This window comes from Psittacula echo (assembly GCF_963264785.1).
Source record: "Psittacula echo genome assembly, chromosome: 3".
Lineage (NCBI taxonomy): Eukaryota > Metazoa > Chordata > Aves > Psittaciformes > Psittacidae > Psittacula > Psittacula echo.
In genome coordinates this window covers 113,201,770-113,227,980 of record NC_137736.1, presented here as the reverse complement: position 1 = coordinate 113,227,980, position 26,211 = coordinate 113,201,770, and the positions used below count along the sequence as shown (strand labels likewise).

General features: G+C 40.3%; 1 protein-coding gene across 1 annotated transcript in view; it reads right to left on the bottom strand.

The window, feature by feature from the left end:
- The window catches only part of PDGFD (platelet derived growth factor D), a gene marked incomplete at its 5' end in the record, with an annotated part of 145,777 nt that overhangs the window by 60,541 nt on the left and 59,025 nt on the right, over positions 1-26,211 (bottom strand). Inside the window, one exon of the mRNA XM_080612652.1 lies at positions 2,355-2,559. Coding sequence (XP_080468778.1) covers positions 2,355-2,559 — 205 coding nt within the window. The remainder of the gene's footprint in view (positions 1-2,354; positions 2,560-26,211) is intronic.

Sequence of the window (26,211 nt, the reverse complement as noted above, 5' to 3'; positions counted from 1 at the left end):
ACTTTAGCACAAGGGGTTGCAGAGGCTTCAGAATAATATAACCTTGTAGGCTTTGGGGAAAATTGTCCTCCCTACTCTTTGAGGCTATAAAGCAGACTAACTGCTAGAAAAAATGGGGCTTCCAGGGATTATTTCTGCTTTCAACAGCAGCGGCTTTGCTGCAATTATCGTGGAGGTAGGTGCAATCTCTGTTGTTTCTGTGCATCCAAGGAGCCTCAGAGGCTGGGTGATTTAATTGCTTTTCAGAATCATCTCTTATCAAGTGCCTGTGGAAATGCTAGCAGCACTTCTAGAAAATTCTGTAAAACCTTGAATATTTCTTCTCCTTCTGAAACAGCACTGCTAATGTATACCTTTTTATTCCTCAGTCTAAATGAATTTCAATCAGTTCAGTCTTAATAGTATGCAAATTAAAATAATTAGCATTAATGAAAAAAATGAAAGAAAACACTAAGAAGTTTCTGGAAGAAAAAAGTGTAAGGTCAAAAGCAAGTACAAAAGGAAGGTAAGGTGCAGAGGTTCTGAATTACTTGTCCACTGTGCACAGTATTCAAGCACATGCTCAGCTCTCAGCATTCATTTCAATTAAACACGCCTGGCTGTCTCTCTAAAGCAGCACTGCAGGGATTGTCAGGGGCTGAAGCTGCAGAAAGGACCTAGTTTTGAGAAACATACTGAGCATTAGTGAAAAATCTTACTATGCACAGAGTACTTAACAGGCTTAAAGCCATCATGAGCTGTCTGCCCAAGAAATTCCTCACTCTGGAAATAATACTATGCAAATAAAGGTCTTCCAGGAATGCCTGGGAAAGCTTTATTGCAGAAAAGAATGTGATATTTCGCCAGCTTCTACAGACACTATGGAAGGCCTTTGCTTCTCTCTGCATCCTAAATTTGCTGCTATGGAAAAAGACAGTCCCCAAACCGATAATGCCAGTAGAAGCTTGACTTCCCCTCACCACACCACCACCTTCAATGGCTCTTGACAGAGAAGACTTAATCTTTTTTTTCCACAGTAAATTAGTCCTCCATTTCAAAGTTGCAATGCTTTAAGGTCAGCCGCAGTTTAGCTGCTATGTAAATATTAACAAGCCGCTTCTGTATGCATTAGGCTCCCAATCCGGTAGATTGTTCATGGTGCTAGGAGGTAACTGTTATCACTGATTCTGCTGCTGATCTTGGACCAACAGTACCACAGCAGAGCAGCTGCTGCCAATACCATCAAGGCAGAAGGAAGGACAGCCAGTTTCAGGCTGCATTCTTTTATTACTAAATGGAAAACAAACCTGCAGAAATGGTTCTCTCTACCGGTAAGACAGAAAATTAACAAAGTAAAAGAAGAAAACAAAATCCACCCGGTAAAACCCTGCAGAGATGCCAAATCTTATAAATGCAAACTAATTGACAAAGAAGATAAGATAAGCAGAGGCTCAGCATGCAGAAATCCTAACAGCCCAGTTCTCTGCATAGATAAGGTGTAAGTAACATGATCAGGCTGAGACTTGAGCCTTTTATATAAGTAGCATCCCAGCAATCTGCCTTTCAGAGCACACGGGAAGCCTGAGCCTGCTCTCTCCTGCATAACAGATAGCTGAATAAAAGAAATGAAATATAAACAGAAAACTCCATGGTTTTATACTGTTTCAGTGAGTGTTGGCAAGGTTCAGATCTGTGCTCTGCTAATGCAAAACGATTTATCCACCCGGGTTAATGAGCCAGATCAACTGAGCTTACAGTCACTTTGCTTAAAACAGTAAAACAAAGCAACTGGGATATAGTAGAATATACTTAGATACATCAGTATGCAGAGTACACTGATGTTTGTGGACTTATATTTAATGGTTTTAAAAGAAACTATACCAGTGAAGTTTAACAATAAAGACAGGTAATTTGAAGAACATAGTTATGTTTTTCAGTGTAATTTTATCTGTCCCTCACACCCCAATATAAACACATACCTACTTGCTCACACCTCCCAGAGCCTTCCACCTACTGAAAAAGATGTTTTTTGCCTGGCTAAAACATAACAGAGGTGATAGAGGACAAAATCCTGTTAAAGTAGTACCTGAGTTGTTAAGTAGCTCGATTTAAGAGCACAAGTGGCTTGAGCTTAAAATATTATAGAAGGACCAAAACCTGCCAAAACGGCTTCAAGTCCAGGACAGCTCAGTTTATTTATAAACTCAAAGACTGGTTTGGGTTGGAAGTGGCCCTTGGAGGTCTGTCCTCCAAGCAGGGCCATCCTAGACCCAGGCAGAAATACCCAGGTTTTGTTTTGCAGTCTCATGTCAGTGGCCACATCCTTAAGCTTGAATGAGGTACTAAGGAGCCCTTTGCAAACTTCCACAACTCACCTGCAGATATCATTTTCAGGCTCCTCCAGTCCAAACTGATTATCAAAAGCCAGCTGGATCCTCGTGCTCTCAGGTGAGTGGAGCCGCCATGTCAGCAGGAGATTCCTGGGGTAACTGCTGGGGAAACGAGGACTGTGGATGCAGCCGTTCCCTGCCACGCTGATGGTCTCTTCTTTTCGGTACAAGTCTGTGAGGTGATTGCTCTCTGTTAGTAGTCACAACTTGTAGAAATTAGTATGTTGCTCCAGTTACAGGAAGGCAAAAAACACAACAGTTTATAACACAGAACAAATTACTTGCATTTAAAGTATATAAAAAATTGGGTCTAGGATCGGTTATTAAACAGGAAACAAAGTATTTTCTATTAATTCACCCCCTTAAAAAACAACAAAAAACCAGTACTCAACTGTATATATTTTTTATTTCATGATAAATATATCATTACTTTTCCATTGATATTGATTATATAATTTTGTTGTCAACATTTTGGTTTTAAAGCATAATTTTAACTTCAATAGAAGTTGCAAGCTTGAGAACAATGTGAGGCAGAGTGAAGTGACAAGGTAAATAGCTCTTCTTCCCAGATTTGGTCCTCTCGGAAGAGATGCCCTCCCATCAAAAGCATCAATAAAAGGCTACAGGAAAGTGAGCATGAATGAGTCTAAGCTTGTTTGTTGTGCTTCAGTATTTCTTAACCATGTCAAGTGCAAGGTCCTACACCTGGGTCGGAGCAATCCCAGGCACAGCTACAGGTTGGGCAGAGAAGAGATTCAGAGCAGCCCTGCAGAGAAGGACTTGGGGGTGTTGGTTGATGAGAAAATGAACATGAGCTGGCTTCAGTGTGCGCTCGCAGCCCAGAAAGCCAACCATATCCTGGGCTGCATCAAGTGAAGTGTGACCAGCAGGTCGAAGGAGGTGATCCTGCCCCTCTACTCTGCTCTCGTGAGACCTCACTTGGAGTATTGTGTGCAGTTCTGGTGTCCTCCACATAAAAAGGACATGGAACTGTTGGAACAAGTCCAGAGGAGGGCCACGAGGATGATCAGGGAACTGGAGAACCTCCTGTATGAAGACAGGCTGAGAAAGTTGGGGCTTTTGAGGTCCCTTCCAACCCTTGGGATTCTGTGATTCTGTGATTCTGCTCAGCCTGGAGAAGAGAAGGCTGCGTGGAGACCTTATAGCAGCCTTCCAGTATCTGAAGGGGGCCTACAAGGATGCTGGGGATGGACTCTTCATCAGGGACTGTAGTGAGAGGAAAAAGGACAAGGGGTTAAAAATTAAACAGGGGAAGTTTAGATTGGCTATAAGGAAGAAATTCTTTACTAAGAGGGTGGTGAGGCACTGGAATGGGTTGCCCAGGGAGGTTGTGAATGCTCCATCCCTGGCAGTGTTCAAGGCCAGGTTGGATGAGGCCTTGGGTGGCATGGTTTAGTGTGAGGTGTCCCTGCCCATGGCAGGGGGGTTGGAACTAAATGATCTTAAGGTCCTTTCCAACCCTGACTATTCTATTATTCTATGATTTTTATTTTATTTATATGGTGTGAATAATTTGCTGCTAATGGGTCATGTAAGCTATTCCATGCTTAAAAACAATGTAACCAATGAAGTCAGAAACTGTCCCACCAACATCTTCCTTACTTCAAGACAAACAATCAAGTCTTGAATTAAAATTCCACAACTTCTACCTAAGCAAATACTCAATTGTTCCTGAATTTTACTTATACTGAGGTAAAGCAGTAAATCTCTGGCTCCAAAGATTACAGGAACTGTGGCAAGACCCAGCTCTCTGAAAGTCAAAATGTCTTCTCAGTTCCAACCATGGACTTGCATTGTCCAGCTGTTACTGATACTGGAATTTGGCTCTTAGCATCAAAGAACTACAAATAACTACCTTTTGTGCATTGACAACTTGAGTGTGGTAAAATTTTTGCAAACCAGAAGGCTCCAAGGCAACACGCAGATCACGGCCAGGTCCAGTTCCTAGTTAAACTCATATATGAGCGTCCACCTGTGAGACAGCTATTCGTGTTCCCCATGTGGTTTGCAGGGATCTAGGGCTCAGCCTGGTTATCAACAGAAAGATTTCTCACACCATTTAAGACACAGTCCTTCACGAGGACAGGAAGGCCTGGCAGCACATCCAGTAGCCCCCGTGAAAGCTGTTCTGTCTTGTGGGCAAGCTGAGCCCTCTGTCAGCAGCCTGTGGGAGCTACCCCTGGACAAGTCCTGAGTCAGTCACAGCACTGCATCGACCAAATTTCTACTTAATATGGGAACTTGGGCACCTGCTTTCATGTAAACACCTGAACTCCCAATCTTCAAATGAGAATCGCCCCCAGTACTCTGCTGAATGTCAGGTCACCCTTTAGTTCCACTACATGCAATAGATATATAAAACTGATACTTTCTGCTGAATTTGGCTACTGACGAAGAGCAAATGGGAAGAAAATTTCTCCCACTAAGCCACTCTATGAACATTGGAAATAGAAACCCAAAGTAAGCAAACAGCCACAGCCATCTGTCTTGTAATCAAAGCTTGCTTTCTTAAAATAAAATCTTATGTTTGACTGAAGTTTTCTAAGCTCTTTATCCAAAAGAAATAGATTTGTTTCATAATGCTTATGGTAAACAGGAACCCAGAGAAATAGGACAAACTTCATGCTAAGAACATCTATTTTTCAGCTTGCGGTTCACTGTTTCCAGGCTGTAAATACCTCCCTGCATGTAGCTGTAAGCAAAGTGTGGCTGTGTGTCAACAGTTCATTGTTACTCTTCTGACAGGGTAATAATTCTAGCTCACAAGCAACCTGAAACTTAGAAGATAAAAGTCTGGGCTTCCTGTAAAAACTATCTCCAAATATCTAATTGTGACATCTTTCTAAGATGTTTTCATTCCAGATTAAATGTTCTTATATACTGAGCCACCCTTTCTAAGCAAATACAGCCCTAACTCCATATCTCACAAAAGAGCAAAACTACCCAGTTTAGGTTTGTTCTGTTTTGACCAAGCAACTGGAAATTCCAAGCATTGGAAATATGACAATTCAATGAAAACAAAGACCACCCACCTATCAGTTTTGTTGCAGTTTTCATCAGGAACATCTACACTCAGATCTGGTTTCTATTTTCTTTTATTCCATTTTTCCCACTAAAAAAAAAAAAACCCACTAAAAAACCCCCCCCAAAAACCACCCCTATTTCCACCCCCCACCCCCCCACCCCCCCATAATCTGGAATGAAACAAAGTGTCCAGCCAGCACTAATGAGTTCCTACTGAAATGCTGAGGACCTTTGGACTCTGAAAACACCCAATGAGCCCAAGAGGACAAGGTATTAACCAGATTATGTCCAAAATATCCAAGAAAAAGGATAAAAATAAAACCATTCAATGATAGTAAATTTTGCACTTTTAAATGAAACAGCCTTTCCCCAAGTCTGAACAAAAGTTACTGCAGTAAACCATGGCAGAACTTGGCCTATACTTGAGAGTACTTTGCTTTTCTTTCTTGGACAGCAAACTCTTGCCATTTTCCCACTACCAGCATGCATTTGACTGTGTGGTTCAATCTGCTTCATGCCTCTGAGGGAAAGGTTCTCTTTCCCCAGACAGTCCTGGTACAGGCTTTACTCTGAGTTGTTAGCTGCTGAGATTAGACTGCTAGGGACAGCAGCTTTTAAATGTGCTCACATATATACCCCCAAACAAAAAAATTGTGCCTTTACACAAGCTGAGAAAATATGTTAGCAGTGTTCTTGTATCCCAAGAAGATAGTCTCTGTCATGGCATTTCATTTAAGTTAAACTCTGAATTCCACAAACCGGGGTGCTCTGTCAGCAAGTCAATCGCAGCTGATCAAGCTCAGTGCTGAAATGTAATGGCTGGTGCAGCTCTGCAGTATCCAAGTTGAACAGGCAAATGGAGAAACAAACCTGCACACGTTAAAAAGCTTAAAAATCAAAGCACAGCGACTTGCTATTTCTATTATGGTAAATGAAGTAAAAAGTCATTATAGAGGAAAGGCTGAAGGGAAGCATGGGGAGACAATGCTTAGTATAGTATAGCAGGAGATTTAAAAATGTTACAGTATGAAGATATGCCTTCTCCACAAAAGAAGAAGTATATTTGTCAAGAATGCACATAAATACTGTTTCTATAACTCACATGGGATGAAATGCAAAGCCACTCAGAGCCTTCACTTGACAGTGGAATAGACCCTTCAGGAGCTCTGGTACAGCTTGATTCCCTCTTACCCTTTCCCCATGCACTAAATTACAAGCTAGAGCCAGGTAGCCAGGACAGGAACCAAAAGCACTAGTTTTCTATGGAGATTTCCAGTGGGATTTTGCAGAGTTAACTGGTTTGGATAAATGTGGAAACACAGTCAGCCCCGGCTTGGTCTCTGGAAGTTGGCCCCTCATGAATCATCAGGCATCTGGGAAACAGTTCGAGAGGATGTGAGCAGCTCCTGTACTTCTTGTAGCAGCTAAGATGTAAGACAAAATTACAAGACCTTTCCAAGCAGACAAGCATTGTCCTCATCAGATACATTTGGGTAACTTGTGGAAACCAGATACTGGCCATGGGGAATGTCAGGAAAAAAAAAACACTTGGGAAAAGATGTAGGCAAAGGAAAAGGTAATGCCCCTTTCAAAGCAATGTTGCAAAGCAGTACAATGCAGCATTACGGTATCCTGAATGTCACATGATAACTGTTTTCCATACTGCTTTATGGGAGTAAATAAAAGATGACAGTGGGTAATACACTGCCTGTCACATTTACTAAAAAGCATATAATATCATTTTACAAGGAATAAAAGTAGATGTTAAGTCATAAGGCAAAAAGGCCATTTAAGCAATACACAGAAGGAGGATATTCTACATGGCAGGTGTTACAAAGACATCTCTGCACTGGGGGAGGGAAACTATCTCATAAGGAAGATGAGTGGAAGGAAGCTGGGAGACATCCTTCACAGTGAGGCAATTCCCTGCAGAGAGTCTGAACTGCCTGGGAAGCAGCTTGCTCTATATTTTATTTATCTGAACTAATCTCTCTTTTCCTCTTAATTCCTTCCCAACCACTAATTTTAAACATAGTAGTATACATGGTAGTCCAGCTGTCCATGTTAGAGGAGTTTCCATTTAAGTGCTCAAAGCAGCTGCATTTTCAGAAGTGTTTGCCTTCTTCCCCTTTCACAGAGGGCAGCTGGGTGTCAGCCCTGGAGCTGGGAAGTCCAGCTCAATATTCAGCAAATACTGATTGCCTCAAGTGTCCCCACTGTGGGTGCCCAGCAGATCCATTATTTCTCCTTCCCAGCTAGGGCATGTTCTCCTAATGCCATGTTGCATGAACAGCAAGATTCAGAAACACAAATTTCATCCTCTGTTTGCTCTGGATGCCTGCATTTTCTTGCAAGCTTCAGCAACCTATTGACACGTTCTTGTTAAAGATACTCCCAGTCATGACATGCTTACTACAGAAAGAAGTTCACTTTTATTGTCATCATTCAGTAGACAATGAATTCCTTCACTAAAATTAAAAAAAAAAAAAAGGCAATTACTGCTTGCTAATAGCTAATCTGACATCTGTTCTTGATATCTACTGAGGAAGAAGGGTTTATAAGTGTCATGATATCTATTGAGGAAGAAGAGTTTATAAGTGTCAATTCCTTCAGAAAGAAGAAGAATTCAGAGAATGACTTTGTCTAATGACCTAAACAATAATATGGCATATTTAGTTCCACTTTTCTAAGGTTCTGGAATTTCAGCTGCATTTCCTAAGGTGTCCTGTGTGTAAGTTTGCTTCTGGCTTTATTCCCCTTGTAGAAGTGGTTTGGCCAACGTAAACAACTTTGATACAGTGATAGAGGCTGAAAAGATACCATATTCTGACATGGTTTATGACAAGAAATATGCCCTCTTAAACCCCATGGAATGTAACCTGATGAGCTCATCCTCTGTTACAGCTGAGGAGAGAGTTGCTAGAAACCATGTGAAGTTCATTTTACCACTTGTGAAACTATTTGTTCTTTCAGGAAAGGACCTTGGGAGTTTCCATGTGGGAGTTTTCTAGATACAACCCTCCACCCCCAGGGCTGCTCTCTTTGAAACAAATACAGCAGTTAATGGTTTGCCACCAGTTTTTAAACAAATAAGACAACCTTCAGGGCGAATAATAGGTCTTCAGTGCCTTCAGTTGAAAATTAGCCCAATCTAAACAGCTGAATCCACAGAGTGAGACACAAAGAACAGTAAAATATTTTTGAATCAAAGCCACAAATCAGTTCATCTCAGGGACAGGAATGCCAAGCAAGCTGTATTTATGGCAGCATGTTCAAATATTCATTGGCTTTTTTTTTTTTTTATTACCCCACCCTTCTGCAATAAGGAGAAACTTTATTTGCTATCCATAAGGTTCCATATAAATCAGAGGAAAAGATGACAGAGTTCATGGTCAAAATAGTGCATTCCATAGCCAGTCAGCTTGTTGGGAAGACATGAAACTGTAAGGTCATTTACTTTGTTTTGTTGGGTTTCTTTAAGTGAATATAAACAATCAAATGAATCCTAGACAGTGAACACAACATTATAATTGTGCTCTCTAATTAAGAAAATAATACTATATGCTAGTACCAGTCTTAGACATCTCTGCCCTTTTAAGGACAGAAGCCTAACATACCTAGGTCAGCTCTGCTCCCACCATGATTCACCAGATCTCCAAGAAGGCAGACCAAGGGAGGCAAAGAGTTGGAATTGCCAGCAATGAGATGGGAATGGAACAACCCTGGCCAGACTAAAAACTGTAAACTGTCTGTTACAGGGGCACTAAGCTCAGAAAACAGTCATTCTGGTATAAGAATGCATATATAAGAGTATATTGGCCCAGTGGATCAAGTCCAAGGCATTACTTCAGGTTTATTTCAGCTTTATACAACTTGAATAGCCCTGTTTATTTCAAGGGCAAATGAACTTATAGTTAAGCTCATACTTAAGGAGTTTGCTGGATCAAGATCCAAATAAGAACATCATTTTAACATCACCCTATGTGTCATCTATCACCCAGCAACAGAGCAATTCAAAAGTGAGCCAAACCCCACTGAAGTTGATGAAAGACTCAGTTTGGTTGGCTTGCCATTGAATTTAAAAGAAGCAGTTCCAAGCACCAGCTCCTTCTCTTATCAACAGGCCCTTTGTTTTTATCAGAAGCATGAAACATACTACAGGTATTATCTGAGTTCAAATCCAAAACATGACTTGTCACTGAGGCAGTATCAAACGATGCTGTGTGCATGTTCAGCCAAATTCAGACCTTGCAAGCACACACTCATCCCCGAGCCCCTGAGGTGGGTGGAGATTTTTGCTAGAGGAAAATGTTTTATATCTATATAGGATGTATCAAAGCAATGAAAAATTAAGCTGTAGCTGAAAGAAGCAGAATACCAGCACAGAGGGTATCAAAGAATGAAAAAAACCCCAGCCATCTAAAATTCTATTCAGAGTCATCATCCATTTTATACCAGAATGGTTAATAGTCTGCCTATGCTTCTGTGCACAGCAATCCCATGAGTCTTGGCATTACACAGTCAATCTGCAGTTGCACAGGACGTCATCAAAGACCACTCATGAGAACATCAAGTGGGTAATTGATAAGGAAGTCCAGGAATATAATTCATAGAGCCTGCTACAGTGCTTCTTGCTATAATAAGAATGACTTCATTTGCATTTAATATTATTTGTACTATGGAATGGTCACTATTATCTTCATTTGGAATGCAGTACTATAGAAATAGTCCTGAAATGAACAACAGGATGGACTGCATTTTTGTGGGATGCAGGCTGTGACTCTCCTTTTTCCCCTATGAAGGGTGTCCTGCTCCGACTACCATAGATGAATATTGAGAAAACAATTTCTTACATATTTTTATGGGGATATTGAACTCTGTGATGTTTGCTTTTTGCAGTGACTTGTGTTATTTGCTTTTATTTGACTTCTTTTTCTTCCTACATGAAAGAATATGCTGAATGTCTTACTTTAAAGCAAAAGTGTCTATAGAAAAGTAACATATGCTAGCCTAACACGTAAAAACTTAGTTAACTAATAGCTCTTTCATGGATGGTAGTGTTGCAATGCATCTCTCTTGGACTCTTAAACCAACAACAAACTGAATGTATTTTTCTCTTAGGATTCCATAATTAAATATGAAAAAGGAAAATGTGTTGTCAAGAATGTGCAGCTCTAATGATGTGCAGTAAGACTAATGTAAATAACCCCATAATCATGAGAATAAAAATACATAAAACCTTGAGGAACCATATGAAAAAGCAAAGAGGGAAATAACTCCCCTGGTGCTGCGAAGAGCTTAAGGAAAACCTTGTAACTGGAGCAGAAGTTTGCAGTGAGTGTTGGCACCTTCATGAGAAGACTGGTCCATAATGAACTTGTGTCGCAAAATAATGCAAACTACAGACACAATTGCTATTAAGCATTAATATGAACACTGGACTTTGGCTCACATTGTTATGCAAAGAACTAGTGCATTGTGGACTTAGGCACTCCAAATTTTCCTCTTTAAGGCAGTGGCTTCAAGTAAGCAAACTTCTGTGGAAGCTTCCTTTAAATCCTCAGGGTGTAATGAAAATATACTCTGTTCTCATTTTCCCTTCATTTTTTTTCCAAAGGAAGGACATTTTTGCTTCAGGAGCATGGCTCAAAAGAAAATTTGGTTTAAGATATTGTTTTAGAAATTGTTTCAATCAAGCAGTCCTAAGACTCAACAAGATGTGAAATTTCCTTAAAGAGAGAAAAATGTCAATAAAAGGAAAAAGAAAATCTAGTCGAAGGGGGAAAGGCTTCTCATGTTAAACATATTGTAGCAGGCAGACAAGCAACTACTGAGTGGAAGGTCATACATTAGAACATTAGGCAGTAAAAGGAGAAGCTGTTTCAAAAGACAAATCAAGGCAATTTTCTCTTGTAATGTGAGTTTCCTTACCCTCTATGTGAGCATTGAAGATGCAAAATCTCTGGAAGGGAGTGAAAGGTCACTTCTTATAATGGAAATTCTGGCAATAGCATTTGTTTCCTTGGACTGAGTTTGCCATGGGCATGCTTTTAGTCTCTTAAGGTCCATATATCAACTGATTGTACAAATATAAAACCTTGTGGGTATATTTCAATCCCTTTAAAGAAGGTGCGTTAAAGACCTAAGTACCTAAAAGTTACCCAGATCTTTAAAAAAGAAAAAAGGCAGATCTCACTGTATTAAAATATGATTGTCTGTACTCCTTTCCTTTATCTGTAGTAGTCTAACAGGGTAAATCTCTCAAGAAAATAAGAGCCTGTGTTGTGATCCTTCTGTTTGCTTGAGACAATTCAGACCAGTTCTGCCTCCTCTCAAGGATGAGTTTTGGATGCTGTTTCAAAGATGGGTTGTCCATTTTCCAATTAAAGGTAAAATGCAGAAGCAGTTCTTGGAGCAGGGACCAGAACCCATGACTTAGTCACAATGTAAATATCCAACAGCATTTCTCTTTTCTATTTCAAGGGACACTGTCCTGGGGCTCTGACAGTTTAGAACAGAGAACACCATGACTCCCTTTTTGCCCCTATGACTCAGGATTTTTCTTCTGCTGGAAAGTACAGCACTGGGGCCAAGAGGGCAGCACACACTGAGGTCTTTTCCCAGCATGGAGGTAGAAGACAAGCAAGGCCAAAGGGACAGCTTTCCGTCATTTGGATAAACCCCCTGTGTTGATAAACATTTTCCCAGTCTGGAAAGCAATTTAAGTTGTATATACTGAAAGTACTGAGTACTTTGAGTGCAGAGGGCCCTTCCTGCAAGTGCTTAGGATTTTCTCTGGAGGTTTGGCATCAGAACACTGCAGAGCTAACATGTGGACAGATACTGCAATTTAACAAAGTTTCCAAGCACATTCATAAAATTCTTGGCTGTGGCCTTCTTTTATTGTTATGATCTTGCACCAAAGAATCATCTAGAGATTTCCTTAGTCCTGCAGAAAAGAACAAAACTACATGGGGTGAAAGAGCGGGAGAGCTCATTCACGGTTAATATATAAAGACTGGTGGCTGGGATGATATTGACGTACATCAGCACAGCCCACAAGCTCAGATGCTGCTGTGCCACATGCAGCAATGATCTCTCACACCAGTACAGCCACATCCTGATCACTGTAAGCTGAAACCAAAACTGGAAATGGTGTTGGCTCCAAGGGCTCGATTTACACATCCCAGCTTCCTAAGTTCTTTCTCGAAAAACAGCTGTTTGGCTGTTTACCAAGAGGAAGTGATTTGAAACATTCTTTCTGGGCTATGTGGGGGTGTTTGACAAAAAGAACCTAAGATGGAGTGGAGCTAAGCCACAACTCAAGCTCACCTCGTACTGCTGCCCCATGCAGTCCCTGCTGCAGTCATCCCACCTGGATGTCTCATTGGTTTTACTCCCTGCCTATGTGAACTTGACATGTTCCTCATCAATTTTGCGGTGGTTGGAGATTCTGATCAACGTTGTGTTGTGCACTATGGAACACAAGAGAGACAACTTCTCCACTGAAAAGTTTACACTTTACAAGGTAAAAGATGGAAGAACAGAGAAACACTATTTATATTGTTCAGCAAACCAGTGGCAGGACAAAGAATTAAATATATCTCTCTAGATTTCTATTCCGAAGCCCTTACTGGGCAACGCACTTAGAAAACAAAAGAGGTTTTGTTCTTTACCCAGAAGCTCCCTAAATGGAATGGAGAAACTGCAAATACTACTACTACTAATAATAATAATAGGCAAGCAGTAGGTTGCTTTCTCCTTTTCTAGCAAATTGGGTGCCAATAAAATGAAGATGTGCATGGAGGTCTTCTTGAGAGAGAAAGGTTTTCTGTCCATTTCACTTATTAAATAAATTCCACCTCACACACTTGTAGCTATAAAACATGTGATTAAAGCAGGACTGGGACTCGGCTGCACATGTTCCCAAATCTTTTGTAATATGTTTCACTACTCTTAGGCTTGTAAATTAGAGCCACAACAAATACTGCATGAGCAGATGAAAACACACTGAAACCTGTGTGGAGAAAATGATATTCAGAACTCTGCAAAGACTCCATGGGGAGCAGACATTATGTATCTTTATGTTCTGAACAAAGCTGAGTACACTGTTGGCAAATCAAGAAGTAATTAAATAATCCTTCACTTTCATGGGCCTTCGATGAACTCTCACTTTTAAACGGAAAACTGGAGTCCCCCATGTAATCACATTGGAGGCAAAACCAGACTTCAAAGTTGTCTTCTGACTGTGGGTTCACTGAAACGTCTGACAGAAGAAGAATTGAGCAGTTACAATGATAAATTCAGCCAGCTTCGGCTCCCGATCTCACCAGCAGCACATTTCACTCCTCTAGCTTTCAGAAGACACAGGAGACGATGTACCATTAACCAACAGACACGTTCAGCACCCGCTCACCTTAAAGCTTCCAGAGCAAAGGTGGTGAACCAGCCAAACTCAGTTTGCCCCTCTCTTGCTAAAAGCCTTGTGCTGTGGAGAAATGCCTGTAGATGTCAGGGCAGAGGATTTAAGAGAGAAATCACAGGCTGTGCCTTACTGCTCCTGAAGCACACAACAGTGGTATGCATGTGGCTGGACACCAGATGTGACTTTGATGCTTGGCTCAGGCATAACCAGAGTAGGTTCGTGGGAGCATGTGAAGACCAATCCCAAACCACCAAGGCTTGCAGCCTGCCAGTAGCCCTGTGGTGAGAAGGTCTACTCTCCATCTGTGTTGCCTGGGGAAGTCAAAGGGGACTATTTCACTGCTGTCTCACCCCAGCTCTGTGCTGGTATTGATGTTGCACATCTAGATGAACGTCACAGGCTGAGGTCCTGTCCACTTGAAAGGCACAGCTGCATGTTGACTATTTAACAAAGCTCTGATCAGCTGTTTGGCAGGAGAGGAGTCTGATAAGAAGTTTATGTGACTGAGATAAAAAGGGTGAGAAAGTCCAATAAACACAGTACTGTCACACATAATTTCGTGAACACTCTGTATGAGAGCTATTGAATAGAGATGGGGACCCACCGTGCCATTTCCTAGGAAAACTTTTTTTGACCCTAATGCTTGAAATGAAGAAGGCTACCTTGGCACTCTTTGGACTACCCAAACAAATAACTTATTCAGTCAGCCTTTTTTTCTTAATTTCATGGCATCTAGGATTAAAGTCCAGTAAGAAAAAAGAAATAAACATCAGTCCATCTCTACTCATAACAAGAATAGAATATATGATGTCAGCATGGGTTTTTTGTTAGCTTTAGCAACCTTGAGCCAGATATTACCAAATATGGCACCAAGAAAAGAAAAATAAATTCACCATAGTACTGCCTAAAACTATGTTTTTATCACTTTCCATTAGAAAAAAGAAGGAAGAGAAATAATAAATGTTCCTTTATTGCACTTAAAGCTCAGAAAATAAGTTACATGCCACTTCACTCTTGCCAGGTTGAAATCTTGCCCAAAAGAGGAAAAATGTTAAAGTTCATGTGTTTGACATGACAAAGAAAAGCAAAAAATTCAGCTTGGCAGAACAAATATGAAAATAGGATTAATGACAAATTTGGTGTAAAAATTGTATTCTTCTTGTTTCTATTTGCGGAAAAGAATGACAGAGACTTTTTTTTTATTGTTTGCTTGCACTTCCAACCTGCTTTAGTCATTCCTACAAAGTTTATCTCAGTCTTTTCCATGGAAACCATGGAATAATAGTCCATCACAGGATAAAATTTTAAAACTTTCTTGATTTAGAGACTTTAGAAATCCTACTTTACAGCAAACACCCAAGAGTACTCAGTAACATGGATTGGCAATGACCGTTTTTGGATTCCCTAGGGCAAAATGTTCTGGTTTTCTTTATAGCTTAGACTGTAACTAAGAAAATACCACAGCTATGACCTTGAATATCTTCTAGTATAAACTATAATTAAATAATTTGCTTCTTTGGTAAATAACAGCTGCACTGTATGTTACTAAAATCAGTCATGAATAGCGTAAGTAGCACTACTGTCCTATCAGTTGCTTGCCTCTGTATTGAATTACCTGATTTAAAGTGGTTACTCTTTTTGCATTCTCAGGATGCTCATCATCTCAGCATCTTATCTTTCTCAGACATTCACTTTTAATTTGTTATTAAAACAAACTTCCTACATTGCAAGCCTCATGAGCTTTCAGAGCCATTGTCCTTGCTGCTCTCCCCAAGAGCATCACAGGCTACAGATAGAATGGAGCGTGCAATAGCATGGGCTGCCTGCATCCACTCTCTGAATTACAGGTACATACATAATTTTTAAATCCACACTGACATGATCAAACACTACCAAGATTTGCGCAGCAAATATTTGGCAAGGAGAAGGTGGTCCTCCCTTCCTCCCTCCATCCCTGCCTGGGTGCAGCAGGGTTAGTGCTGGCATGCACTGGCAGAAGGCACATTCCCCGAAAGCAACAGGGAAACCAAAAATGCCAGGAGACCCACAGGTTGCAGCCTGCCGAGGGTTTGTCTGATATGCAGCTGCAAGGTAAAGGCCTTAAGTCCTCCTGATTCATTCACTTTAATTAAGGGACTGCTAATCCCCCACCTGCCAATTCAAGTCTACCCATATAAACATTTGCTTTGTTATTTCATACATAAAGCTTTAAATAAAATGCCTTTCTTTTTCTTTTCTCCTACTTTTTAATGGATGCAGAGAACCATTTGGTCAAGAAAGAAACAAATGCTACACTAAACCCATCTCAATGGACAATTTGTTTTTTTCAATGCAGCATTTAAGTAATAAAGAAAGAATAAACATAAAATACTCCTGAGAAATAAAATGAAAACACCTTTAAAAACGACTTGTCTCAGGCATATTAGGATTCTAATAAACGCAGATGAGACATTTACAGACAAAGCTTGTTCACCAAATCCATTTTCTTAAAAGAGTAAGACAACCTGGAACCAGATCACTTGCTTATGCAAATCAGCAACATCCTTAGAGTGTTCACAGCTATTTACACCAGCTGAGGATCTGACCAGAGCTGCAGACGAAAAGGAGAAGAGAAAACTCTAAAGCAAGTTGCAGAATCTGAGAAGGAGCAAGAGCAGTAAACACCCAGTGCAGTGAAACACTGAACTCCTGAGAAATTGAATTAAATCAGCTTATAGTGATATGAGGGCGTGGCTGGTCTCTTCTCCCAAGTAACAAGTGGTAGGACAAGAGGAAACATCCTCAAGCTGCATCAGGAAAGGTTTAGACTGGATATCACGAAAAATTCCTACACCAAAAGGGTTGTCAAATATTGGAACAGGCTACCCAGGGAAGTGGTGGAATCACCATCCCTGCAAGTGTTCAAAAACTGCGCAGATGAAGCCCTTAATGACATGGTTTAGCTGTGGTCTTGGCAGTTCTGGGACTGGACTTGATGATCTTAAAGGTCTTTTCCAACCTAGTTGATTCTATGATCCTATGATCAGGGGAAATTCAAGGTGTGTCTATCAGACCTATTATTTACAGTTGAAGAAATAATGGATGTTCTTCATTGACAGGTTGAATTACAGACCAGTCAGTCTCACCTCTGTGCCTGGCAAAATCTTGGAGCAGATTCCCCTGGAAGAAATGCTAAGGCACATGAAAAACAACAAGGTGGTTGGTGACAGCCAGCATGGCTTCACTAAGGGGAAATCCTGCCTGACCAATTTGGTGGCCTTCTATGATGGGGCTACGAAACTGATGGACAGGGGTAGAGCAGTTGACGTCATCTACCTGGACTTCTGCAAAGCGTTCGACACTGTCCCACATGACATCCTTGTCTCTAAATTGGAGAGATACCAATTTGATGGGTGGAACACTCGGTGGATAAAGAACTGGCTGGATGGCCGCACACAAAGAGTTGTGGTCAATGGCTCGATGTCCGGCTGGAGACCGGTAACGAGTGGTGTCCCTCAGGGATCGGTGTTGGGACCAGTCTTGTTCAACATCTTTGTCGGTGACATGGACAGTGGGATTGAGTGCGCCCTCAGCAAGTTTGCCGATGACACCAAGCTGTGTGGTTCGGTTGATACGCCGGAGGGAAGGGATGCCATCCAGAGGGACCTTGACACGCTTGTGAGGTGGGCTGATGCCAACCTTATGAAGTTTAACCATGCCAAGTGCAAGGTCCTACACCTGGGTCGGAGCAATCCCAGGCACAGCTACAGGTTGGGCAGAGAAGAGATTCAGAGCAGCTTTGCAGAGAAGGACTTGGGGGTGTTGGTTGATGAGAAAATGAACATGAGCCGGCTTCAGTGTGCGCTCGCAGCCCAGAAAGCCAACTGTATCCTGGGGTGCATCAAAAGGAGCTTGATCAACAGGATCAAAGGAGGTGATCCTGCCCCTCTACGCTGCTTTTGTGAGACCTCACTTGGAGTATTGTGTGCAGTTCTGGTGTCCTCCACATAAAAAGGACATGGAACTGTTGGAACGAGTCCAGAGGAGGGCCACAAGGATGATCAGGGGACTGGAGCACCTCCCGTATGAAGATAAGCTGAGAAAGTTGGGGCTGTTCAGCCTGGAGAAGAGAAGGCTGTGTGGAGACCTCATAGCAGCCTTCCAGTATCTGAAGGGAGCCTACAAGGATGCTGGGGAGGGACTCTTCATCAGGGACTGTAGTGAGAGGAAAAAGGACAAGGGGTTAAAACTTAAACAGGGGAAGTATAGATTGGCTATAAGGAAGAAATTCTTTACTGAGAGGGTGGTGAGGCACTGGAATGGGTTGCCCAGGGAGGTTGTGAGTGCTCCATCCTTAGCGGTGTTCAAGGGCAGGTTGGATGAGGCCTTGGGTGACATGGTTTAGTGTGAGGTGTCCCTGCCCATGGCAGGGGGGATGGAACTAGATGATGTTAAGGTCCTTTCCGACCCTATTCTATTCTATTCTATTCTATGAATTGGTGAGGTGAAGATTCCTAATTATATCAACATGGGATGAGTTGTTTGATCCGAAGGAATAAGTTTTATTTCTATGTATTACTAAACAAATATTAAAAGATAATATATCAATCATTTTTGTCATTTCCAAATTATCTTCTAGACATAAAAGTAATAGTTGAATTCAGCCAAATTTGTGAATTTCATTCACCTACTTTTATCAATTTTAGTGTGGTTATGATTTTCTGGGGTCAGTAATGTACCCTTGAAGGTCTCACCCACCTATAGTGGGGACTCTAGTATGACTCAGGAAAACATCTGCTCGTCAACCAGTGCTAATCAGTATCATTCAGATGACTAAAATTGAGCTGGTCTGATTTACGGTCCTGGAGCTGGGGCTGAGCAGCAAGCACACAGTGAAGGCAGCTTCCCTTCAGCCAGCAGGATTGAGATTCCTGAGCTCCTTGCCACTACCAGAGGACAAAGGAAAACATTCAGCCCTTAACCAGAACACAGTCATTAGCACCTTCACCCAGGCAACATAATTCCTGTTATGCTTTCTCCTTTCCTGGTCACACCTTTTGAACAAAATTGCTGGTACTGCACACAGAGGTAGAATGCAGATGTTGAAGTAAGAGTATGACACTAAAATGCATAGTTTATCATCTATAAAATTACTCGGATGCTATCCCATTTGTGATTTTTTTTTTAACTAATGTAATATTAGCATTCTGTCATTGTGTTCCTGACACAAACACATAGTTTCAGGTTCTTAATTTAAAATTCACCTAAAATCTTGTCGGTAGCAGATTCCTGGGCATGGTGTTTGATTTTGTGTTGTTTTTTTTTTTTTTTTTCTTTTTTCTCCCATTCCTTGAATAACCTGAAATATTTCCATGTGGCCATAAAAGACTGCATTTAAGAAGCAAGTCCTTAAAGAAATGCCAAGTAGTCATTAAAAGCCTATGAATCAATTAGATATGTGCTGAGTTTTTCACATTCTCCAAATACAGGTTGCTGTTTATTTCAAGAGGCAGAATTATCAGTCTTTGTGTGTACTATAAAAATTAGTTACGGAATCCAAGGGCAGAAGGAGTCAGCATAAAAAAAAAGAGTCTGGATGAGCTGGTTCCATAAAAGCCCATTGGCAAGAGCACTTTTTAAAAAGGAATACTGAAGGACAAAAAGTCAAGCCAATTGCAGGCTTGAAACAAGATAAAGAATGAAAAGAGAAATTTAAAAAATGGGTATTTATTTTCCTAGTGGAGAATGTACAGCATGGATCTAGGGATTCATTTTTTTGTTCCCCAGAAAGACAAGTATTCACAAGCCAGCCTAACTGTTAGAGAGGAAAAATGTTTGCAGAGAATGACTTTCTACCAGAACATAATGCATGGCTGATTACCAGGAAGTCTGCAGTCTGTGTTTTCTCTCAGAAACTGAAGGAGCAAGAGGCAAAGACTGTCAAACCATCTGACGTTACCATAAATATCTAAAGTTAGTGGAAGGACATTAAATGTAGTATTACTCTCCAGCTTCAACAGTGGCAAATAAGAAAAGGGAGCTTGCTTGGCTGCTGGGAAAGAGACATTGTTAGAGCTATAAATCATCGGTATTATCATAGCAGCAATATTGTTAATATACAGTAACTCCCAGCAGACAAAGATCAAAGCTCTGTTATGGCAGGTGTTGACAGATGATGGGATACAAACTGTAGTCATAGGAGGCTATGTATTGAATTGGTATTACCAAGGGAATCTAAATTATCTTGGGATTCAGACAAAGTTCACATTCCAGAGGGCCTGGACACTGAATTGCTTTATCAGGAGAACCAATACATTTGTCATTACTCATATCTGTTGTACCCCAAATTGTGCCTACATCCAAAAATACCAATTGGACATTGTATCTGTACTACAGTTCTAACAGAATAGCAGTTCTGAACTTCACCAGCACACTCCTTAAGACTTCCACCTCTCTTCTCATACGCCCGGGATCCTGGAAGCACCGTACCTTCTGCAGGGCTGTATCCTTCATCTTCTGCCACAGCCCACATCCAGGAGGTCCCACACACAGACTGACTAGGAGCAAATTACTCCTGATCCCACATTTGTAAGAGTTAGTAGGCATTTTCTAGCAGATTACAACAGCTTTTCATTAGGCATGCCACGGAGCACTACGTACTGTGACAGAAGTCAAAATATTGACAGTTTCAATTTCTGTGCATGCAGAATTATATATTCACAGACATTTTTTGAGTATCTGCATACACAGCTAAGACATTTCTGCATGAATGCCTCTGGTGATTTTTTCTCCCTAAATGAGTACATCTATGATTAAATTATAATAGTTTTCTACATAGCTTTCTTAATGGTGAGACTGATTAGAGTAGAAGAATAGTAGAAGAATATGGTTTATTCCCATTACTTGAAAAATCTCTCTTACTGAAAGTAAATACTTATTAAAGAAACCATAAACATTACTTCATTCAGAATTAAAGCTACTTCAGCTAATACTTTTGTAGAAACTATAGAAAGAAGCAAGGCAGAAAGGGCACTGTTACTGCACAGAACCTGCTCGTGGCACAAGTAGTTTTCTTTTTCACAGGAAGTAATACAATTATCAGAATAGGCCTGAATCTCAATATGTTTTATTATCTCCCTCACTGGCATTGCCAGCATGAATAAAAGTACCCAAGCAGACAGACACTGAAAAAATATTAAACCATAATCAAGTTGCAATTAGTTACTATGAAAAAGGCTCCCTTGTTATAATATCCTTTATTCTAGATCCTGCTTGTCATTAAAAAGGGAATTGATTATTACAGAAGACACCCAGGGGTTTAAGCACATTCTGAATGAAAGACAGAAATCTGGGAAGAAAAGCCTCCACTGTTCTTGCCAAGCAGAATTAGGGGAGGACGGCATCTGTGGATGTTCATGTAGCCTGTCTTTTAGGATGTGATCTTATTCTCCTTGAAGCTGTGTTAGTTTCATCTTTAACAGGATTGGGCTCAAGTTTTTCATTCATGCTGGATTTTGCTTCTGTGCTTCTTTTCTGCCCATCCTTTTTCATGGGTGGGAAAGATTTAAACCATATAAACAGATGGGATTTTGCTACACTAGTTAACACGTTGATCAATCACATCATCTGCTGTGTGAGCCATCCTTCCCTCCCCTCCTTCCACAAACACACAAAGAAAACCACCAGACTGTTTGTGTATCATTGGTCATGATGATAGGCAACACATTTCTCAGTTTGTTCCCCCCCTTCAAAGATATAAAGGTCTACACAAGGTTTTTGCACCTAACTTAATCATAGATAAAATTCTTAGGAAAAAACCCAAACCCGTCTCTGGTTTCTGCTGTGCAATGTTTAAGATGTAGGACATATGTGCCCACAGCTTCTTGGAAGTCTTCCCCTGGAGTTGGCAAAGGATCATGTCACAACCGCCTAGGGACACCTTAAGTGAAGAGATGTCTCTTTGTAACATGGCTGTTGCTCCTAAAATGTGTTATGGCAGTGAGTTGTAGTCCTTAGGATTCAAGGCATTTCCTGAGCTAAGCACCATATGGTTATGCAAAAGCCTTCTGCAAAAGCTGCTGTGATGACAACAGGCAGGACAGGAAAAGAAGTGGATAAGGAGCACAAAAACGAGATCACTGCAACAATGGTAAGTGATAAGAGCACATATGAAAAGCAATAGTCACTGAAAATTCACATTCATTGCAAACTATATTTTTAATGCTTGCCAGTAGAAAAACACTATGTGGTGTGAGGATAGAAAATTTTGCAAGAAAAGGTTTGCTTTTTTTTTTATTTTTAATTAGACTAGCTGAATTGGCTTTAAAAAACAAAACACCTTCGGGCACAAAGTATTTTCATCAGTTCTCTTTGTGGCTGAGCCCCATTGGTGATGCTTAGATGTTGAAATTTTGAGGCCTCACTTCTTATGCAGGACTCAGGAGCGGAGAAGTGCAGGAAGGACAGGTTAAGTACATTCTCCAGATTACTGGGACCAGAGCTGGCCTCCTGGAAGTGAACACCTTGAAGAAAATAGAGAAAGGCCAGAACATTTCTGATGTGAACAGTGGCCTTCCTGCTTGCTTGCAAATGAAATGTTAGGGCTGGAAACTCATAAATTGAATCATACCTTATTTATTCTGAGCACTTTCTAGGAGCAACTAACACACATAGATTGTGAAGCTCTTTTAGCATCTGTGATATCGCTATTCTGTAAAGATGCTTAGAAAAGACATGACACTCTTCTCTGCCTTAAAAGATGTTGTCTAAGAAAAGCAGACTTTCATTCCGAATTGCATTCAGAGCACATGTGGAAGCAAAATCAACGTTTGGCCAAGCAAATCAAGGAAAACAACTCCTTGTCAAAGTAACTGTATTTTTCAGACTCCTATGTGTCCTGTTCAAATGCTACTGAAGTCAATGCAAAAACTCCCTTGGGGCTTTGATAGCATCAAGAAATGATGAATAAAAAAATCAAATATAAACTCCAAACCTTGACCATGAATCACATTTAAAATGCAAGCAATATTCACCTCATATTCTCTGGACCCAGTATTTTAGTGAGAGAATCAGGCAGAGGTGCACAAGGCCCCTTCAGCTGATGTACACATTAGTGAGATAATTTTGCCAACCATCAGGACTTGAACTGAAACATCATTGTTTAATGTTATCTGAAAGAGCTGCAGCACCTAATATTTAAACATCAAAGGAGTTGAACACATCCCAACAAAACTACTACTCTTTAAAGGCAGAAGAAAGCTAGTATTTTTGACATACTGAGAGACTAAGGATTTCTTTGCATTATCTTACTATTGTTCAATAATCTGTGTCCATTCAGAGGTAGCAGCACATGCCTAAAATGTTGGGAAAAAAACCCCAAACATTACATTCCATCAGTGGCAAAAGTATGGATGCAAATGACTTTTTACTTTAATTCTTTTGAAGGAAAAAGGCTGAAAAATGGGGCTGTATTTATGACAAAATAAGTGCAAAAGTAGTTGAGGAAAGGGAGGGAGAAAAAAATGCTAAAGCTTTTCTTATAAAATAACATCTGAACTTGAACATATTCAATTATTATTTATAAAGTTCTGTTTTCAATAGACCTTTTTATCAAGCACATAAAGGAACAAACAACACCAGCATTAATCATCAATCATTTGTATTTCACCATTTTTTCCATTTTTGTGAGGATTTATCACTAGAAAGTGGTTTCTAAAACTCCATATTAATCTCTGAAAATGCATTCTTTAAAAAACTTCCAAAGTTTTCTTTAAAAAAAAACCCAACAAACAAGCAAAAAACAAACAAACAAAAAACAACAAAACCACAAAAAACATTAAATACAGACAAAGAAGTGAAACAAAAAGGAAGCAGTGGACATAACTAGTATCAAAAATTACGGATGTTATATAAGCATTACGTATAATCTAAGAGCAAGGAGTCACTATACTTCAGGATGCAATGTTTTATGCAATTATCCTGGTTTCAGCTGTAACAATTATTTTCCTTCCTAGTAGCTGGTGCAGTGCTGTGTTTTGGCTTTAGTCTGAGAACAATGCTAGTAACACACCGACTTTTAGTTGTTCCTAAGTAGCGCTTACCCTGATCAAGGACTTCTCAGTCTCTCATCCTCTGCCAGTGAAGTGGGACACAAGAAGCCAGAAGGCAGCAGGGACAGGACACCTGACCCAAACTAGCCAAAGGGCTATTCCATACCCCAGCACGTCATGCCTAGTGTATAAACTGAGGGAATTACCCAGGAGGGACTGATCACTACTCAGGCTGGGTATCAGTCAGCAGGTGGTAAGCAATTGTATTGCGTTTTCTGAGCTTTCATTTCTTTTCTTGTTGTTTTTGATTATTATTATTGCTGTTATTGCTGGTACTCTTTTTATTATAACTATATTTTATTTTATTTATTAAACTAAAAAAACCAAACTGTTCTTATCTCAACCCATGTGGTTTACATTCTTTCGATCCTCCTCCACATCCCACCCTGGAGAGGAGGGGAAAGGAAGGGGGGATGAGCGAGCAGCTGCATAGTGTTGAGTTACTGGCTGGGTCTAAACCACACAACAGCAACACTCACTCATTCCTGCCAGGGAGAAACCATGGCCAATACTACTTTGTTTTTTCTTAACTCTATGACCAAATGTCAAAATCATATGCAGAGAACTGCCTTATGCGTATTTCCATTCTGCAACTGGATTCAAATGATTCAGAGCATTTTTTCTGATTACAATTCATGCTCTTTTTTTGATGATCTTTTCCATGTCTGGATAATGAAATTGTATTAGAGAAAGAGACTGAGAACTGACTACGTACCTAAGGTCCAAACCTGAATGCACTCTTTCCCATACGGTTTGCTTCAGCAAAGCCTTTGCATAATACTGAATTTCCAGAAAGAAAGTTTAACAATTGTGATTAAAAATTATTGTTGTGACAATCAACCAGCTTTATGGAGTACTGAGATAAATGATTTCCCAATGATTAAGGATTTCTGTAGAGAACAACCTAGTAGCAAACATACCAGTATTAAGTTGTTTATCTCAAGGATGCAAAAGCTGGTGAAAGCTGGTGAAACCTACTGTGAAAAGGAAATTGGATAAAGGATGGATAGCAAATTAGACTTAGTGTTCATGTCACTTAGTTGTTCTTAAAGGTGGTAATGCACCTACAGTAATACCTAGACAGGTCTTGTGGGTAAGACGGAGAAATGCAGGACTATCCTCATTAAACGTCCATGCCTGAAGGTAGAATACAATAGCTTGAAGAAAATAATTAAAGTTTGGGATCCCTTCTTCTCAGACCTCACTCAAGAGGTATTTTCAGAGCAGTTTAGAGGCAACAGGGAGCAGTTAACAAGCTAATAAATAAATTAATCAATAACCTAATCACAACAAACCCAAATCATTTTCTAAATCTGTGATCAACAGGTCATAAAATGTCTTTTTTCTTTTAAAAAAGAAAGGCAAGTAAAGAGAAAAATTAGGACAAGGGATAGATCTTGATACGTATCCAAGAATCAACAAATACATTATTGTCAGACAAACAGTTCACAGATGATAAAACCAGAAGGGAGCATTGTGAACATCCGTTGTAACTTGCGGCAGGATACAGGCTATAGCCCAAAGCCAAAATTTATTAGGTTTGAAACAACAGTTCTGTGAACAGCAGAACAAATGAAGATTAGCTTCCTACTGTATCTCTCTTGCTTGCTCAACTCCTGAGCTGAATTATTCTGAGATATTCTGTTACTTCTGCCTTTCTCCTTACAAACCTTACCCCACAGTATTTGGCAACATCCACAGACCACTCCAGCAAACAGCTCCCGAAGATATTATGGCTGCATCATTTAACTGACCTGTTCAAGACCATGCAGTAAGATTGTGGCAGAATTGGTAGAATAACCTAACATGAACAGCAAGCACTTGACCTTCAGGGAGGGCAAGAGCTCATGGTGAGCATTTTCTGAGGCCAGCCCCATTCTTGGTTTCAGGCTGAGTGTCTTAATAAGACAGATCAGGCAGATCTGTTGGGACTAGATGATACCAAAATTACTGTTTCTGAACCTTAATTGTGAATTTCAGAGATCAGGAGACAACTGATAAAATTATTAGATGTGTATACATATGTATGTATACATATATATTGGTAGTAACCAATACCTATGGACGGAAAAGAGGCATGGCACTTTGGCTACTTATAGGGAAATATTAGTAACAAGACACAGAGGTGCCTCCCAGCTTGACTCCAGCAGCAATATGGAGTATATATTCATGACTCAGATTTCTTCTAGATGCCTTTAGGGATAATAAGCAAAACTAATTAAAAGCCATCAGAAAAGTAATAACAGCTTTTCTCCACTAAATTCAGGCACGAATTTAATTCTCC